The following is a 19,661-nucleotide window of genomic DNA, read 5'->3' on the forward strand; positions in this document are numbered from 1 at the left end:
TAAAATATTCACAATACCTTGCCAGGGACCAAAATGCTACTATTGGTGATTCCAACCTATACTCATCATAGAGCATGTGTAACTTCAATCAACTATCCCAACCTTTAAGGACTTTTTCTGGCCACGTTTTGCAAAGACATTTATTTTATTGCTAGATAGTGCCTCCAACCAACATATAGGTTATACAGGCCCTTCCTCAAATAATTCATTTACTCTAAGCAAATACTTCAGAGAGTCAGAAGTTAACATGAAAATACTGATTTTCATTTTAAACCTTTCTAAAATGTGCAGTTGACTTCACTGTTATAACTGTAACTTGCCATGCTAGGGCCCTGGAGGCTGACAGTAGGACCAGAGGGCTAAATGACCTTGCTTGTTTTCCTAGAGGCAGTGACAGCCAGACCCAACACTAACATGTGTGTTAGTAGATATACTTTTAGAAGGGCACAGGTGCTTAAAAATCACATTCTCCCATATCCGTCATCTCCAGACTGTAGAACTCTGTGAAATGGAAGGTGCCTGGACTCTGCAGTCGAACACAAATGGAACAGAGTCCTCACTTTACCATTTATTGCCTTCTGAAGTGGAGTTGAGGCACTTATTTTACTTCTCCAAGTTTCCACCTAAATTTGAGACACAACTTCTTACTTCAAAGGATTAAATATGACATTTACTGCCACCCTGAAAACTTTATCTTTATCCTCCTCTTTATCTACATAGTATTTAACTTGAGCTCCTTTGCAACATCTAAGGTCTTGCAACACACACCTCCTACTCTCCAGCAATGCTGCCCACTTCCCCGGGAAAACACTTTATCTCTTTGTGCCTTTGCACATGCAAGCTCCTCTACCTAGACTACTTCCTCTCTCAGTCACTTGGCCAGCCTCAATTCATCCTTTAGGCCTCAGTTTAAATGTCTTCTCTATTCTGGAAGATCTCTCCCAAGACCAGTCTGATTTCAGCACTCCTTCTCCAATGCTGTAGAACACTGTGTCCATACCCCCATTAAAGTATCATACTATATTCTAATTGCTTTATTGTATATCTATCTATGTATCAGACTGCAAATTCCCTGAAAGCAGAAACTGTGTCTTTCCACTGAGGCAGTCACAAGATCCTACAAATGGAAGGCACTTAGTAAATGGGAATTCCTCCTCCCCTCTTCATCTGTGAGGCTATTTTCAGTAATGGCTAAAGTCTCCTGCTCTGTCTCCATCCTTTCTGCTCATTGTTAATGCTGGCTGCTACCTCCTCTGATCTTCTATTTTCTGAAAGCAGCCAAATTCTGGTCCAGGAGACACATGAAGGTTTAGAGAGACACTGCAGGAAAGTCAGGAAACAGAGACCATAAAATTACAAATTCTATAAACCCCCACTGGCTATCTTTTCTTTTTTTTTTTTTTAAGATTTTATTTATTCATTTGATAGACAGAGATCACAAGTAGTCAGAGAGTCAGGCAGAGAGAGAGGGGGAAGCAGGCTCGCTGCCGAGCAGAGAGCCCCCTGCAGGGCCCAATCTCAGGACCCTGAGACCATGACCTGAGCTGAAGGCAGGCTATCTTTTCTTAACCTTATGTTTCTTTATAGCAATTAACATTAAAGCTTGAAAAGAGATAGCCATTAGGGAGATTCAAATTAAAACCACACTGAGATACCACCTTACACCAGTTAGAATGGCCAAAATTAGCAAGACAGGAAACAACCTGTGTTGGAGAGGATGTGGAGAAAGGGGAACCCTCTTCCACTGTTGGTGGGAATGCAAGTTGGTGCAGCCTCTTTGGAGAACAGTGTGGAGATTCCTCAAGAAATTAAAAATAGAGCTTCCCTATGACCCTGCAATTGCACTCCTGGGTATTTACCCCAAAGATACAGATGTCATGAAAAGAAGGGCCATCTGTACCCCAATGTTTATAGCAGCAATGGCCACAGTCGCCAAACTGTGGAAAGAACCAAGACACCCTTCAAAGGGTAAATGAATAAGGAAGAGGTGGTCCATATACACTATGGAGTATTATGCCTCCATCAGAAAGAATGAATACCCAACTTTTGTAGCAACATGGACGGGACTGGAAACGATTATTCTGAGTGAAATAAGTCAATCAGAGAGAGCCAATTATCATATGGTTTCACTTATTTGTGGAGCATAAGAAATAACATGGAGGACATGGGGAGATGGAGAGGAGAAGGGAGCTGAGGAAGGGGAGGTGAACCATGAGAGACTATGGATTCTGAAAAACCACCTGAGGGTTTTGAAGGGGCGGGGGGGGGGGTGGGAGGTTGGGGGAGTCAGGTGGTGGGTATTAGAGAGGGCATGGATTGCATAGAGCACTAGGTGTGGTGCATAAACAATGAATTCTGTTATGCTGAAAAAGATATTAAAAATTTTTTTTTAATTTTTAAAAATTTTAAAAAGCTTGAAAAGAGAAAGAGCCTGTGTATTTGTTTTCAAATGAGTAAGGAGGGAAAGGCAGGGAGAGTACACCCCCCTCACGCTCCACTTGCTGGGAACAGAGGCAGGTTGTGTTTGCTTCACAGAAAAAACGGAAACTGCCCCAGGACCAAAGAACACTGACAAAGCAAAAGCAGCCCCCTGTTCAGAGAAGGAGGTCTCCTTGTTGTTCTCACAGTGTCAGAAACAAGGTTGTCCCTTCCCCTTTAGGGACCTTACCAGTCAGTCAGAATTCCTAACATGTTAGCTACAGCTGCTTACCTGCTGCTTTTTCCTTTCTTCATTGATGCTGGGAGCTCAAAGACTCCTTTTTTGGCACCAAAATCCTTTTCTTTCTTGTTTTAGTTGAGTAAACTGGATATTGGAGAATATGCTATATTGTGATATATTGTAGCACAATGAAGTAAGCTTCTCATGAAACACAGTATGAAGAGGCCCACATGTGCCCACTATCCCTGTCCCTAAATCCCTCAACACTAATAAGGATAGATCAGGGCCAAGCATACATAGAAGTCTCACCTAACACACTGGACTTATACCAATTTCTGTTTATTCACTGCTTTTCATACTGAAAATCTTTATGTGTCATTTCCTTACCCATAGTCACTCATGAAGTAGTACCCATAGTCATCTCCACAAAACAAGCTGAGTAACTCTCCAGGCCTAGAAGAAAAGCCTGCAAAGATGCTAATAACTGGGAAGTGAAAACAGTACACATTTGCCCACAAACCAGTGGAAAAGAGTCTGGAGGGAGTTCACTCAGTTTATGTGGAATTCTGAAAGGAATTTCTGGTTCAGTCATCTTTCTAATCTCACTCCTTAAGCTTCCAGAGTTTTTCTGTTTTGAAGTTAGATTTAGCTAGCATCTTCTTACCTACCTAGAGTTTCCAAATAAAATATAGAACCTCCAGTTACATTTGTATTTCAGATAAACAACAAATAATTTTTTAAGTATATCCCAAATATTTTATGGGATATACCTATACTGAAAACTCTTTATTATTTATCTGAAATTCAAATGTAACTGGGTGTTCTGTGTTTTAACACCACTTATTTTTCCAAGCATATAAAGAATTCTTGGATTTATATTTTAAAGAATTATCTAAGATTAAAGATTTCCTACATCCTTACTTCACTTAGAGTTCATACTCAACCCCAACCTCTCTGGAGTTGATCAAAGTAGCAAGTATTAACACAATTCATTTCAGATTAATTTTTTTCCCTACTTACTTCTGGAACAGAGTATTACAAATAGCCATAAAGAAATATAAATAGAGGAGTGCCTCGGTGACTCAGTGGGTTAAGTGTCTCTTTATCTCAGCTCAGACCCTGATCTTGGGATTGTGAGTTCAAGCCCCACACTAGGCTCCATGTTGGGTATGGAGCCTACTTTAAAAAAATAATAATAATAAAGAGCAATCTAAATAGAATAAGGTACAATGGAAACAATTTATAAGTAAACCACAGATGTTTCAGCAATCTAAACAGGATAAGGTAGAATGGAAACAAGTTATGGGTAAACCACAGATGTTTCTCAATCCCAGCACAGTCTGGATGTTCAAGTTTTTATTGATTATGGCTTTGTTGTTCCTTCCTCCTGGTTTGGTTTGAAACCAGGATTTGCATAACAAATGAGGCATTTTTAATGAACCTAAGCTAAATATTGACTCAAGGAGTAAACACAATTCCAATTAAATTTTATTGAGTACAAACTCAGCTCACTTTCCAATAGTTGTCTTTTAAAGCAGTTTACTGAACCAAAATCTATTTTGGACAGATTCTTTTTGTAAAAACACTAAAAAAGAACCTATTTAAGGAGAGTAACCTGCACTCTGACTCTTCCTAAGAAAAACATACTAGAAGTCCCAGTCATAATTTTTTCAAATGGATCACATTTGTGGCCTGAATGGGTTACTAAAATTTGCAACTGGGACATCCAGCAAGTGCACGGAGAGTTGGAATCTCCATTCCAACCCAGAAAAAAAAAAAAAAAAAAAAAAACCAGTAACAGAGTCAGAAGAAGAGGAAGTAGAAGTAGTAGTCATACACTGTAGTACTACTTTAAGGAAGAATTGGAGGAGAAAGAGTACAACTTCATCTTTGGTGCCCAATGTGTGACAAGTCTATAGGCCCACATCTACCAGGAGCTGACGCAGGATTCAAATACAAGCAGTCTGACTCCTGACTTCTGTCTGCAGATTACCAAGTGATAGCCACCAGGCATACCTAATCCCCAAAATAATGATGGCTTACAGAACTCATTTCTCCCATTTTCTACTTAGGTGTACTCATTCTTTATCTCAAGAAATAGTGGCATACTAGGCACCAGGCATAGAGCTGGCTTGGAGTGAGAAGACAAGACAGAGCCCAGGCCCTGTTTTACACATCGAAGAGTATAGGACAGGAGGCAGAAAACGTTAACAAGTAAACAAGCAATACTAAATTCTGATGGCCATTCTAAAGAAAAGGAAGGTGCCACAAGTAAGAAAATAGAAGGCACCTAGTTCAGATGACACTGAAATTCAGAGAAAGCCTCTCCAGAAAGGATACATTGAAGGAAGACATTAAAAAACGAGACTTGGAGGAAGCTAAAAAACCAAACAAGAACCATACAGGCAATAGCCAAGACAGTATCAACAGAAGAAAGGCAGCTTCGACACAGGAAGAAGCTGAGGGCCTGCCAGGATGAGAACAAAGGCCTTCCTGGCTGCAGTCCCATAGGAGATGAAGGCCCTCCTGGGATGCTGGGAAGGTTTGGCTAGGAAGAATTTTTTCTTTTTTTCTTTTTCTTTTTTTTTTTTTTTTGAAGTTCAGAACCTGAGGTACCTTTTTTTCCTTTTCAGCTTAACAGAATTCATTGTTTTTGCACCACACCCAGTGCTCCATGCAATACATGCCCTCCTTAATACCCACCACCTGGCTCCCCAACCTCCCACCCCCCCACCCCCCGCCCCTTCAAAACTCTCAGATTGTTTTTCAGAGTCCATAGTCTCTCATGGTTCTCCTCCCCTTCTAATTTCCCTCAACTCCCTTCTCCTCCCAATGAACTTTTGGGACTTCATCAAGATCAAAAGCTTCTGCACAGCAAAGGAAACAGTCAACAAAACAAAGAGGCAACCCACAGAATGGGAGAAGATATTTGCAAATGACAGTATAGACAAAAGGTTGGCTGGGAAGAGTTTTAAGCAAAAGTGAAATTCCTGATTGCCCAAAACAAAATGGATTCTGAAAAAGCCTAGGGCAAGAAAGATAATCCAACAATAATTCTCTTGACACCCATTGAGTGTTCTACAATTCAATTGTTTTGACACTAACTACTTAGAGTTAGTGCAGACCCCAAATTAAGGACAAAGTTATTCACAAAACTGCCTCCACTTTAGATGCCAGCCACTAGTCTTGGGGGCCATCTGCACTTCTGACAAATCAGCTATAAATTTGGAGTTTCCCGTGACCCCTTAGGTTCCACAATTCACTAGAATGAGTGATTTACAGAACTCACTGAAAGCACTACACATACAGTTAGAGTTTTATCCTAAAAAACACAGATCAGGAACAGCCAAATAAGAGGTACCCAGGGCAAGTTCTTGACAGACAGAACACAGAGCTGCTTTGCCTTCTCCCCATGGAATCTGGATATACCACCTTCCAAGCACATCAATGTGTTCACCAACCATGAAGCTCCACTGAGCTTCAGTGAACAGTTTTGCCGGGGTCTTCTGTCATTGGCCACTTGATTGGACTCAGTCTCTAGCCCCTTTATTTTCACTGGAGGTTGGATATGGGACTGAAAGTTCCAACCCTTGAATACCTCCTTGATCTTTCTGGTATGGTCAGCCCGTCCTCTGAAACTATCTAAGGGGCCCACCAGGAGTAACCTCATTAGCATAAACTCAGGAATAGTGTAAAGGGACTCATTATGAATAACGAAAAATACTCCAATCTCTCAGGAACTTCCAGGAGTTTTTGAAACTCTGTGTAAGGAACCAGAAACAAAGACCTGATACATTCTTTATTACATCACAGTCAGACACAGGAAAACTAGGTGGGTGACCTATAATATTTAGAAGTTAAAAACTAAAAGGAGAGGGGCCTGGGTGGGTCAGTGGGTTAAGCATCCAACTTTCGATTTCAGCTCAGGTCGTGGTCTCAAGGTCCTGAGATCTCTGCATGCTGCAGGGAGTCTGCTTGAGATTCTCTCCCTCTGCCCCTTCCCCACTCATGTGCACGTGCTCACTCTTATTTTTCTCTCTCTAAAATAAATCTTTAAAAAAAAAAAAAAGATAAAAGGAATCTAGCCTTGTTCAAGAGATGGCCAGCAGAGAAGAAGTAATGGTTGAAACAGGAGAAGAAAATTCAAGAGGTAACCAGAAACAGTTCCAAGGAAAAAGTAAAGAGTTGTCTTCAACTCTTTTGCTTTAAATGAGACATGCCTGTTTTGATATGGACACTGTACAGCCTACAAAAGGAAGAGAACCTTCTGTAATAGAGAATATTTTATTTTGCTCTTAAAAAATAACAACACTGACCCTTCCAGATATTTGTCCGAAGAGATTCAAATCAAGGACCTTCTTTCCAAGAGCCGACAAATTTCCCTTCAGCATTTCAGGGAAGTTATTCTATATTGCTGTCTAATTCCATTCTGTAATTTTTTAATTAGCTTAAAATTAACAGAAGAAACAACGAATATCTGTGAATTATTTTACGAACACAAAGATGAAAAACATAAACAACACAGCACAAACTCCTGTTAAACTGACACAGAAGAGCAGGACTGAACATGAACGGGACCCCGCAGCCAGGATTTGGGAGGGCCTCTGGTATTACGTCATAGCCTGGCTGGGAGGAGCACTGGAGCTTATTAAGAAAACGCCTCAGTACAAAGGCCTAAACAGTAGTTCCGAGCTTCCTGGAACTTGGGCCCGCAGACCTGCTGCTGCTTTCCCCTTTGACGGCCAGCCATCCCCAGGCTGTACAGGAAGAACTGGCAGTCTGCTTTGCATTGTCTCTGTCTGTTCAATAAATAGACTTCAGCTTTGTGCTGATTGAGCAGTAACATTTTTTCTGGAGCAGGACTCTCATTTGTGACACTAATGGCCTTAAACAAAACGAAGAATGATACATTTGATGGAACAGAACGCTTAACTGTCGACTATGTGAAGGGGATTCTGCAACCCACACCTACCTGTGACTCGTGGGACCAGATCTGGAACTTCCAAGCCAAGTCCGATGATCTGCTTATTGCCACCTATCCTAAAGCAGGTAGGTGGAAGGAGGGGGGTGGTGAAGAAGAGAATTAGGAAGGTGAGTGGGGAAAATATTAGTAGTGAAATAAAGAAACTGATCTGGGTTGGGAAACTGTTTACCGGACAGAATGATATGGCTAAGCCAAAACACTTGTGGAAACTGAAACTACAGAAAAAAATACTAAAATAATGAATAAAATTTTAAGAATTTAACTCTTCTTACAATGTACATATTTTTTTACTTTCCCAGGAGTAACTTAAACAGCCGAGAAGTAACGGACTAGATTGTTGATTTGTTTGCTCCCAATGCAGGCTCTTAGAGCAGATCCTGTTTAAAAAAAAAAAAAAAAAAAAAAAAACCCTGCTGCTTTGGTCTGTGTGTAAGCTGCAAAGGGGATTTCCCCAAAAGGTGAAGAATTAGGGGCGCTTTGCTCCTACAATGCTGATTTCACCTCAGCAGCCTCCAGAAGCCCTCAAAATCTCCCAATTCAAGGACTAAGAATTACTCTTTTGATTTCTATCTTCCTTTGTGGTATGTTTTGAACCTATTTCCTTGTTTCAGTAATCAGTTTAACAAAAGTTGCTACAGAAGTTAGACTTCTTGAGTCCAGCCACTGTATCAGAAAAATTTTAGGATGACCAGGGAGAAATAGTTCTCCGCAGATATTTGTGCATATCTGCATGTATTCTAAAAATATACTATTCAATTCACAGCCAGATTGCATATACATTTGGTTTTTGCAAAACCAAGCTCCCTGTCAATAACTCCGCATACACACACAAACACAGATGTTCATATTGAAACATACACTTGTGGACACACACCAAAAAATCTAAACCTAAACATTTTTTTAGATTGTATGTTCAAACCTCTTTTGAGTCTTTATCTCTAATGATCCTGATAAAAGACTCTGCCAGCAGAAGGCAGCTTTAGACTCTCATTTATCCATCACTTTCATATTGTTCCTAATTTTCTAATCTTACTCATCAGGAGCCTGTTCAGGATTAAACTTTCCTAATGTGAATGTAAAAGTCATCACTGGTGAGAATCACATCTCAGAGTTTTAATTTTGTCCACAATTCTACTTTTTCATCACTTCAGTACATGGTTACATCATTTAAGTATAATATTTAAAAATTAATCTTTTCTCCACCTGCCAAATGTGAGCAGTAAGACTTGGTTTGTTTAAAGTTTTCATGGGTTAGAATTAATAGGACTTGAATGATCCAAACAACACACTCAAAAAAAAAAAAAAATTCTTGCCAGCTAATGTAACATTTAGTCATCACTGAAACCTTACCCATTAATAAAGGTTATATTTATTAATGGGAAGAAGAAATAAGCATAGATGAAAAATGTGGTTTATATCTAAATTTTTAAAAGAATAATTAAATACTCTGGGAATGAGCCAAGAGAAAAATATATTCTAAAATCACTGACTTCTAGAGGATGAATTGAGTAGTCATTCTGCTCATCTCCAAACCTCTAGCAACATGTCAGCCTGCCCCAAAGTCAGCTAACTCTAAATAGCTATAAATTCAGTGAATACATCAGATCAGTGTAAACAGCCCTCTCTTTGATTAGATAGCTGAAGAAATATTAGTCCTTTACCCTGCTATGAAAGAGTTGGTGCCAGAAATTCTTAGAGACCTAACTCGTCTAGGATATAAAAAGTAATTTTTTTCATTGTTCCCTGACTTACGCCCTCCCTGTAGACCTAAAAGCACTGAACTGACTGTATGAGAAAAGGAAACTGTAATGAGGGCTGGTGTCATAGACTGCAGGGAGGTAAGCCCAGATCCAGGATTCAGAGAACCATACTAAAATTGTCAACTCTCTTCCCAACAAAGATTTGTCAAAATACCTAGTACAACAGTTCTTCATCAAAGTATAAAGATTCAGTTGGTAGGAACTATATTAGTCTAGAATCAGGCAGCACACAGAAACTGAGGCTGGAGAAAGAGGCCCGTCTTCCAGTAGCTTCTCCGGTTCAAGAACTAGGCAGCAAAATATGGTGTGGCCTATGCAAAATGTCTACCTGTTGGAGCGACCATTAGTGTCATTACCTCGGGAAGAATGACCTCTACCACTCTTCCACTTTCCAATGCATTTCATTAGCAGTATCTAAATAGTATTCAAATTTTTCACAGTAAAGAAGTCTAGGGAATACACTTTTTAACCTTCTAGTCCCTGAGATAAGGGAAAAATTGAGAAAAAGTTGAAAATGGAATCTAAGTACTAATGATTAATATCAAGCCCAGGTACTAATCATTCATTTGTTCATGCAATCAACACATATTAAATACCTCCTATGTGGTATTTGGGAAACAGTCTGAAACAGTCTGAAAACCACATAGTGATTACTCTCCAGGAGATTATAATCAAGTGAGAAAGACCTTTCATTCTGTCTTTCTTAGAACAATGCAGCTACATCAATTGGGCAGCAATCCAAATTAATAGTTATGACAGGCAAGAAAGTGAACTATTTACCAATATAATATCCACTCCAAATTGCAGCCTTTGTATAAAAATTCACATTGTGATACCACAAGACATAAATAAAAAATGATGTTTTCTAAATTCCAGTATAAACCTAGCTTTAAAATTCAGAGAGCTGTTCTGACAAGTATAATCATATTTTAAGAAATGTAATACACTAAATGTCTATGCATCTTCATCTTACAAATGGAATAAGGAACAACATGGACTCAGGAGATAGTGGACTTAATACAAAATGAAGGTGATATTGAGAAAAGTCAACGAGCACCTACTCATATACGAATTCCTTTCATCGAATGGATACTCCCATCCGTAGGATCTGGTAAGTTTCAAATAGCCACACCTGACTAAGGCCTAAATAAACACCTAAGATTTTTTTTTTTATTTAATTTTATTTTTTTAAAACTTTTTATAAACATAATATATTTTTATCCCCAGGGGTAAAGGTCTGTGAATCGCCAAGTTTACACACTTAACAGCACTCACCTTAGCACATACCCTCGAAGGGGAGTGTGGGGTTACGAGCACCTAGGATTTTTACTACCACATAGCCCTCAAAATTCTAGGCATTCAAGCTGAAAAAATTTAATAGAAAAGACATAAGAATTAATACAACCACCTTGAAAAACTAGAAAAAAATTAAATTCTAGGCATTCAAACAATTACTAATGAATTTTGTGACTTTGCATTTTTTTTTTTAACTATGTCTGGTCATTTTTGTACTCCAGACATTTTCTAATGGAGTTACTGCTAATACAAAAGTAAGTTAAGTTTTTATTCTCCATTAGAAATTAATTTTATTCCTGGGGTGCCTGGGTAGCTCAGTGGGTTAAGCCTCTGCTTTCGGCTCAGGTCATGATCTCAGGGTCCTGCATCGGGCTCTCTGCTCAGCAGGGAGCCTGCTTCCCCCTCTCTCTCTGTGTGTGCCTCTCTGCCTACTTGTGATCTCTCTCTCTGTCAAATAAATAAATAAAATCTTTTTTAAAAAAAGAAATTAATTTTATTCCATAAGGGTGAGCCCAAGTGAGATAATTTCATGGTGGAAGAGTATAAATTTTTACATTCTTATTTACCTAGTTTCTTGTTTGTTATGGTTAAAAACTGTTCCAGATCTTTAAAAAATCATTCATAGGCTAGAAATATTCTCTCAGATCAAACTTACAGTTATAGTGTTTGCACAGGTGACTTGAATTGTTCAATTGTTCCTAAAATAGGAACAAATGAAGCAGCAAGATTTTGAAGCAAATACAAATGGTGGAAAGTGATCAAAAATCAATTTTACAGGTTTGGACCAAGCTAATGAAATGCCCTCACCACGGACCCTGAAAACACATCTTCCCATCCAGCTGCTGCCACCATCCTTCATAGAAAAAAACTGTAAGGTAAAAAGAAAAAGGAATTCACAGTTTACTTCTTAGAGTGGTCTTCAGTTTCCTCTTAAATCACTTGTTGGAGCAGCTGGGTGTCTCAGTCAGCTAAGCATCTGACTCTTGGTTTCAGCTCAGGTTATGATCTCAGGGCATTTAGATCAAGCTCCACACTGGGAGCTCCATGCTCAGTGTGGAGTCTGCTGAAGATTCTCTTCCTTTCCCTCTGCCCCTCACCTCTCTTTCTCTCTCTCTCTCAGAAACAAATGAATAAAAAATCTTTTTTTAAAAACCACTTCACTTATTAAAGAAGAGAGTCTATCTCTTCACAATAATCAATATGCAAATTGATCCGATTGCTTCTCAAGTCCTGCAAAGACCATGATCACAAGAACACCACATCAGAAAATCTCATCTGTATGGAATGTAGCCACTTGAACATAATTTGTGTGGGCAATAACTACATATAAGTCTAATCCTACTTTTGCTTTTTTCCCTCCCCCTGCCATTCCTAGATAATCTATGTAGCAAGAAATCCAAAGGACAATATGGTATCTTATTACCATTTCCAAAGAATGAATAAAGCCCTTCCTGCTCCAGGAACCTGGGAAGAGTATTTTGAGAGTTTTCTGGCTGGGAAGGGTAAGAGAATTCAGCTTTTGTTTCTTCCTTTTCTCAAAATCCTCACTCTAAAAGGAAAGAATCATTTCCTTAGACCAGCCAGGGCTCTGCTTGCTTTACTGAAGAAATCATCAGTATATTCTCCCTCTCTTTAGGAACTCTCTTTTCAGTGGAATATTTGTTTGTTGGGCTTCTGTGATTCATTACCATTTTTCATCCCTCTTTGCAGTGTGCTGGGGTTCTTGGCATGACCATGTGAAAGGATGGTGGAAAGCCAAAGACCAACATCGCATTCTCTACCTCTTCTATGAGGACCTGAAGAAGGTGAGGGGCAATGCTTTAATGGACCATAAGACATTTAGGTCATAATGTGTACACCACACTGGGGACTCACAGATTGAAACAAGAAATAGATAATGCTGCATTTCATTGGCTGCTGCTGTCCATTCCTCAAAGCACACATGGCATATCATGAGTTTGTGTATCACATAGTTTCATCTCCAATTCCTGGTGCTCCCCAGAACATATCCCATATGGTACACCTTTTCCAGATAGGCAAAATATGAGTGGTACCTTTTTTCCCCTTTCATGTCTATTCTAAAATTCTGTTTAGAAAGAAAAACATTTTCTAGTACATTTTGGGTTTTTTTCATTAGTACGTGAGAAACATCATAATCTCAAGAAATGATTTAAGAAATTAGAGTGTAATGGAAAATACTAATGCTTTAGATTCAAAATTCTTGAATTCAAGTTCTGGCTTTACCACCTACTGGCAAGTATTCTTGCTGAGGACACTTAACATCATAGAGACTTACTTAGATTCCCTAATTGCAAAAACTAGATAGTAACATATACTCTTCCAAGGTCTACAATGAGGACTAAATAAGATGATGTTCATGGGAGCTACTATATAATGATATAGTATCATTATACTATATAGCATATATAGTATATATACTAATATACTATCATTATGGTATAAATGATAATATGCTAAATACTATCTGTGACTTAATACAGAGATCTATAAAAATTACAGTCTTTGTTCTTCAATTTATCACTGGAAGTCTTGGTACTCAAAAGATGCTTCACAGATTAGCTGCATGGGGCTCTAAGAGACTACATCAGGCCTCTTAAGTCAGAATGTGCACTTTATAAGATGCCCAGGGGATTTGTGGGCACATTAGTTTAGATGCACAACTCCTAAGTTCAGTCACTGTTGGGCCTCATCGAATTGTTTCTACAGAATATCAAGAGTAAAACAATAATTTTTCTATTTTTTTAGTTGAGATATAACAGACATTTAACATTGTATTAGTGGGGTGCCTGGGTGGCTCAGTGGGTTAAAGCCTCTGCCTTCGCCTGAGGTCATGATCCCAGGGTCCTGGGATTGAGCCCCACATCGGGCTCTCTGTTCTGCAGGGAAGCCTGCTTCCTCATCTCTCTCTCTCTCTCTGCCTGCCTCTCTGCCTACCTGGGGTTTCTGTCTGTCAAATAAATAAATAAAATCTTAAAAAAAAAAAACCCACATTGTATTAGTTACAGGTACAACATGATTTAGTAACTGTATTTATTATGACATGAGCACCACAAGTCCAGCTGACATCTATCACCAACACACAGTTACAAAATTTTTTTCTTGTGATGAGAATTTTTAAGATCTATTTTCTTAGCATCTGTCAAATATACAATACAGTATTATTGACCATAGTCACCATGCTGTACATTACGTCCCAAGGATATACCTATTTCATAACTGGAAGTTTGTACCTTTTGACCACCTTCACCCATTTTGCCCACCCCCCACTCCCCACTTCTGGCAACGTCAATCTCTTCTCCATATCTATGATTTTAGTTGTTGCTTAGATTCCACTCTATGGTTTTTTCAAACAGAAAATGTTGGACATATCCCTATTTTAGTGCTGAGAGTTATCTACTCACAGAATTCTAAATTTAGATACTCAGTTAAGAAATATTATGGCAGGGAGTTGTATGCTATAAGGGGAGAGTTTCCCTTTCATGGGTAGATATGACAAACTGGGGAAGCCACAGAAGGAAGGGTGCTATTAAACTCAGAATAAGAAAACTCCATGTAGGTGATACTTGTCTATCATATGTATCATAGCAGTGTGAAAGTAAGGCTATGTCACCAGGAATGACAGTCTTTTAACAAGGTGCATCCTGATGTATTATGAATTCCAGGAAGAAATTTTATTGAACTGGTAGTTCTAACCTCAGAGTCCCTAGAGCCCTTTTAAGTATTTCTGTCATCATGTTCTGGAATGTGCCCAGAATGTGCCTAGTCACTCAAAGCACAATATTCTCACCACTCTTGCTGATTCCTAGTCTATGTGAGGCCAAATAAATTAAGTACTACTTTTGACATCCAAGCTTTTAAAGCAGAAGACACAGTTGTCAGCCTAAACCTTTCCACATGCACTCCCCTAACACTCCTTCCAGAGATAGGGACTTCCCATAGCCACAAGTTCCCAGGGTGGTGTGTCCCTCTGATGAGGAAACATTGGAATTGAGCTCCTCTCAGGAATGCGTAAACACCTGGATATGCTGGGTAGTAGACTTACTAGCCATTGGTGCCTCTTGACTACCTCATGGGTGCAAAATAGTCATCTATTATTCTTTTCCTACCACTTATTGCCATGACTGAGATGGTCTGGGATATTTTTATCGATGTCAGAAATAGGAGAGAGCCTCCTTAAATTGTCTGACCCTATGCTTTTACAATGTCTTTCTTCTTTTTTTAAATTTTTTCAATTTATTTATTTTCAGAAAAACAGTATTCATTATTTTTTCACCACACCCAGTGCTCCATGCAATCTGTGCCCTCTATAATACCCACCACCTGGTACCCCAACCTCCCACCCCCTGCCACTTCAAACCCCTCAGATTGTTTTTCAGAGTCCATAGTCTCTCGTGATTCACCTCCCCTTCCAATTTACCCCAACTCCCTTCTCCTCTCTAACACCCCTTGTCCTCCATGATATTTGTTATGCTCCACAAATAAGTGAAACCATATGATAATTGACTCTCTCTGCTTGACTTATTTCACTCAGCATAATCTCTTCCAGTCCCGTCCATGTTGCTACAAAAGTTGGGTATTCGTCCTTTCTGATGGAGGCATAATACTCCATAGTGTATATGGACCACATCTTCCTTATCCATTCGTCCGCTTAAGGGCATCTTGGTTCTTTCCATAGTTTGGCGACCGTGGCCATTGCTGCTATAAACATTGGGGTACAGATGGCCCTTCTTTTCATGACATCTGTATCTTTGGGGTAAATACCCAGGAGTGCAATTGCAGGGTCATAGGGAAGCTCTATTTTTAATTTCTTGAGGAATCTCCACACTGTTCTCCAAAGAGGTTGCACCAACTTGCATTCCCACCAACAGTGGAAGAGGGTTCCCCTTTCTCCACAACCTCTCCAACACATGTTGTTTCCTGTTTTGTTAATTTTGGCCATTCTAACTGATGTAAGGTGATATCTCAATGTGGTTTTAATTTGAATCTCCCTGAGGGCTAATGGTGATGAACATTTTGTCATGTGTCTGATAGCCATTTGTATGTCTTGATTGGAGAAGTGTCTGTTTGTATCTTCTGCCCATTTTTTTCATCGGTCTATGGACTCTCCCTGTAAGACATCTAACAGACCAAGACTTCTCCCATAACTGACTTGCATAGGACACTTGGGCATAACTCTTAGTGAAGCATTCTCCATGCACGGCATGTTATTTTATAGTAAATGTTTCACTAATACCACTCAGTTTTTGTTTACATGTTAGAGAGAGAACAGCTTAGTAATTCCAGTTAATAAAAAAGAGAACAGTGTGGGTCCTCATGTTAAATTGAGTACTTGTGATAGATATTATTTTCAGATTTTATTTATTTATTTGAGAGAGAGAGATTGCATGAGAGCAGGGGGATGGGCAGAGGGTGAAGGAAAAAATCTCAAACAGACTCCACACTAAGCATGGAGCTCAACATGGGACTCAATCTCAAAACCCTGAGACCATGACCTGAGCCAAAATCAAAAGTTGGATGCTTAACTGACTGAGTCACCCAGGTACCCCTAAGATTTTTGTTTAAATTTTAACTCATGACATGTTGCCTATTACTGTTATTAATTCATTTCAGTATTTTTAAACCAATTCTCTTATATCAAATCTTCACTTTTCTTTTGACTCTCATCATAGAATCCAAAGCATGAAATTCAGAAGTTGGCAGAATTTATTGGGAAAAACCTAGATGATGAAGTCCTAGATAAAATTGTCCTTCACACTTCATTTGATGTTATGAAGCAGAATCCAATGGCAAACTATTCATCAATTCCTACTACAATCATGAACCACTCTGTTTCTCCATTCATGAGAAAAGGTATTTTTTTTTGTCATAATCCTAAAGAATTGTCCAATCTTTCACAGATTTGAGGGAGTTTTCTGTGGCTAATAAAAATAAGATCTATAGTAAATGATTCTGGAAAAAGAAGTAGAAAACCAGGAATGAAATAAAAACAATTGGAGAGTGAGGTGTGGTGTGTACATCCAATTCCTTATCCTCCCTTTCTCTCCAGAGATCTGGCTGATAAGGTGAAAACACTGAATTAAGTCAGATGGGGCAAAGAATCCATTTTATAATGGGTTTATAAGGGCTCTATGCTATCAGATTTATTCATTCGAAAATACTTACTGAGGGGCTAATATGTGTCAGACACTGTTCTAGGTAATGCTCAGAGCAGCAAAAAAAAACACAGAAATTTCTTCCCTCGTGAATGTTAAATTATAGCCACAAACAAAATAAACAATTATACCCAGGATAACAGATGATGGTAAGCACTAAGGGGGAAGAATAAAAATCTGTGGAAAGGTAACAAGGATTGCAATTGGAGAATTTGGGGGTCTACTTTTTTGGTTTTCTTCCTCAAAACTCTATCTTGAATTCTCCCACATACAAGACCCTCTCAGTGGGCCTATAAATGGAAACTACAGGCATAAGCACCTACCACACTTTGATGTCCAAAGAGGGCAGGAGAAAAAGACAAGAAATCCCCACAGGCTTGCTGTTTTAATTGTGGTAGTTTTATTTCCCCCATTAATGTCCATCAGTAGATAATGAGCTCTACCTCTCCCACAAATCAGATAAAAAATTCTTCTTCCCTTCAGAATGAAATTGATAGGTTAGCAACAGAAATGTTTTGTCCAATATTGCACTCCTTGAAGGGTAGAGTAAAACAATTCACATAGAAACAGGAGAGTAGAGAAATGTAAACTAACTCTCTCCCACATGACAATTTCAGGGACAGTGGGAGACTGGAAGAATCACTTTACTGTTGCTCAGAATGAGAGATTTAATGAAGACTACGAGAAGAAAATGGCTGATACCAATATAACTTTCCACTTCCAATTCTCGTAAAAAAGAAAAGAACCAAAAATTTTTTTAGTCTATTACCAACTTATTGGTAATAATCAATAAAACCTTATTACCCAGACCACATGATACTGGATTCAAGTTCTCAGACTAGTTGTTTATTGTGTCTGCTTTTGTTCACTCTAAAAAAAATTAGGGATAAAGCTAGCAGAGATTGGAGACAAGGCAGAGAGTTGGAGTTACTAGTTACAATTTGGAGTTACAAACTAGTAACTGGAATTACTAGTTACAATCATGGCATCATTGTTGATTATCATTATATTTGAGTTTGCTATAGATCGTGTGTTTCCTGACGTACTAAAAGTGCTTCATTCCTTATATTTAAAAAAAAAAACCCTAACGTTTTCAAAGTGTTGGTTCAGACTAATTTTTCAATGCATCATAAAAACATATAGATAGTGACTATTTCCCCTAGAAATTTCTTGGTAGTCAAGTAACCATCAAGTGACTCTGTTTCTCCATGAAACATTACAATTCACCTCAGTATTCTTACTATAATACATCTATCCATATCTCTTATCACACCCTTTATACTTAAGTCTCTTTCTCACTCCAGCCAATGCTATGATTGAGTCTTGGAGTCATATCTTGACTGACCTCCTTCCAATGCATCCACAGCAATATCTGTCAGTTTTACCTGTTTGAGGTGTCATTTGTATGGCTACCCTTCTAGTTCAGAAAACTTTTACCTCTTGTCCATACTAGTATAAGCATTCTAACTCATATCTCTGTTTCTTCCACATCTACCAGGGTTACTTTCTTAAAACAAGATTTTGATTATATTTCTCTTTGGCTCTAAATATATCAGTAATTCTTAATTTTTACTGCCTGAAGATAAATCCCACACTTTTTAGCTGTCAATTCAAAGGCAACTATATTGATATGATATGGTGGATATCATCTTCCAAATCACTTTCCTAGCTTAATTTCACCCTCTAAACCACCTCCATACTTCAGCAAATAAGCCTACTCACTGAGTTTTGATCACATCTTGCCAGTTCCTATTCTACTAGGTTTTCTTTTTTTTCACCAAATTTCACCTGAAATTTCCTTTCTTTTCTATCTACCTGTCCAAAACGTGGAATATGCTTCAATGACCAGTGCAAGTGGTTCATTCATCCTGAAAATACCGAGAGCTGAAGGGAGCATTTGCTTTTCTTTTTTTTTATTGTGTTCAGTTAGCCAGCATATAGTATATCATTAGTTTTTGATGTAGTGCTCAATGATTCATTAGCTGTGTATAACACCTAGTGCTCATTACAATACAAACATGTGCTTTTCTGAAGTCCTCTACACTTGGTATAATTATTTTGTGATTAAGATTAAAGTAATTATATATCTTGTATGTGTATATGGTCTCTTATATGTTTATTAAAATTTTCATTTGTTTTTTTCTCCAAGATAGAAACATTGTTATATATTTCATTGCACACCAAACAAAATACGACAAGCACAAAAATAAGTAACTGAAAGAATATATCAGTCAAGGAAATTCTAAAAAGCTAACTTTTTATATTTTAAGTAGTCCCTATAATAGCTATCATTTATAGCTATTGTCCAATATACTAGCTACTAGCTAAATGTGGCTATTTAAATTAATTAAAATTTAAATTAATTTAAATTAATTAAAACTAAATAAAATTCAGTTATTGGTTTTTACTAGTTAAATTTCAAGTGCACAGTAGCCACACATGGCTAGTAGATATTACTTGGGCATTATACAACATTTCTATCATCAGAGAAAGTTTTATTGGATAAGACATTTTATTTTTACAACCATCCTTTGAATATGGCATTATTATCCCAAAGAGAAAACTAAAACTCAAGTTCAGAGGTATGGGATGCCTGGGTGGCTCAGTCAATTAAGTGTCTGCCTTCAGCTCAGCTCATGATCCCAGGGTCCTGGGATCAAGTTCCACATCAGGCTCCTTGCTCAGCAGAAGCCCTACTTCTCCCTCTGCCTGCTATAGCCTTGGTCTGTGCTCTTTCTCTAATAAATAAATATAATTTTTAAAAATAAATAAATAAATTTCAGAGATAT

General features: G+C 38.3%; 1 protein-coding gene across 1 annotated transcript; it reads left to right on the forward strand.

Moving 5' to 3' along the window:
* Window positions 1-7,314: 7,314 nt before the first annotated feature.
* Window positions 7,315-18,965, forward strand: LOC122916416 (sulfotransferase 1C4-like). The gene is made up of 7 exons (XM_044263787.1): window positions 7,315-7,708; window positions 10,389-10,514; window positions 11,477-11,574; window positions 12,075-12,201; window positions 12,410-12,504; window positions 16,390-16,570; window positions 17,490-18,965. The coding sequence occupies exons 1-7, from the start codon at window positions 7,540-7,542 to the stop codon at window positions 17,603-17,605; spliced, it is 912 nt and encodes a 303-aa protein (XP_044119722.1). The 5' UTR covers window positions 7,315-7,539; the 3' UTR covers window positions 17,606-18,965.
* Window positions 18,966-19,661: the final 696 nt, after the last annotated feature.

The sequence above is a fragment of the Neovison vison genome, chromosome 8 (assembly GCF_020171115.1).
Source record: "Neovison vison isolate M4711 chromosome 8, ASM_NN_V1, whole genome shotgun sequence".
Classification (NCBI taxonomy): Eukaryota; Metazoa; Chordata; class Mammalia; order Carnivora; family Mustelidae; genus Neogale; species Neogale vison.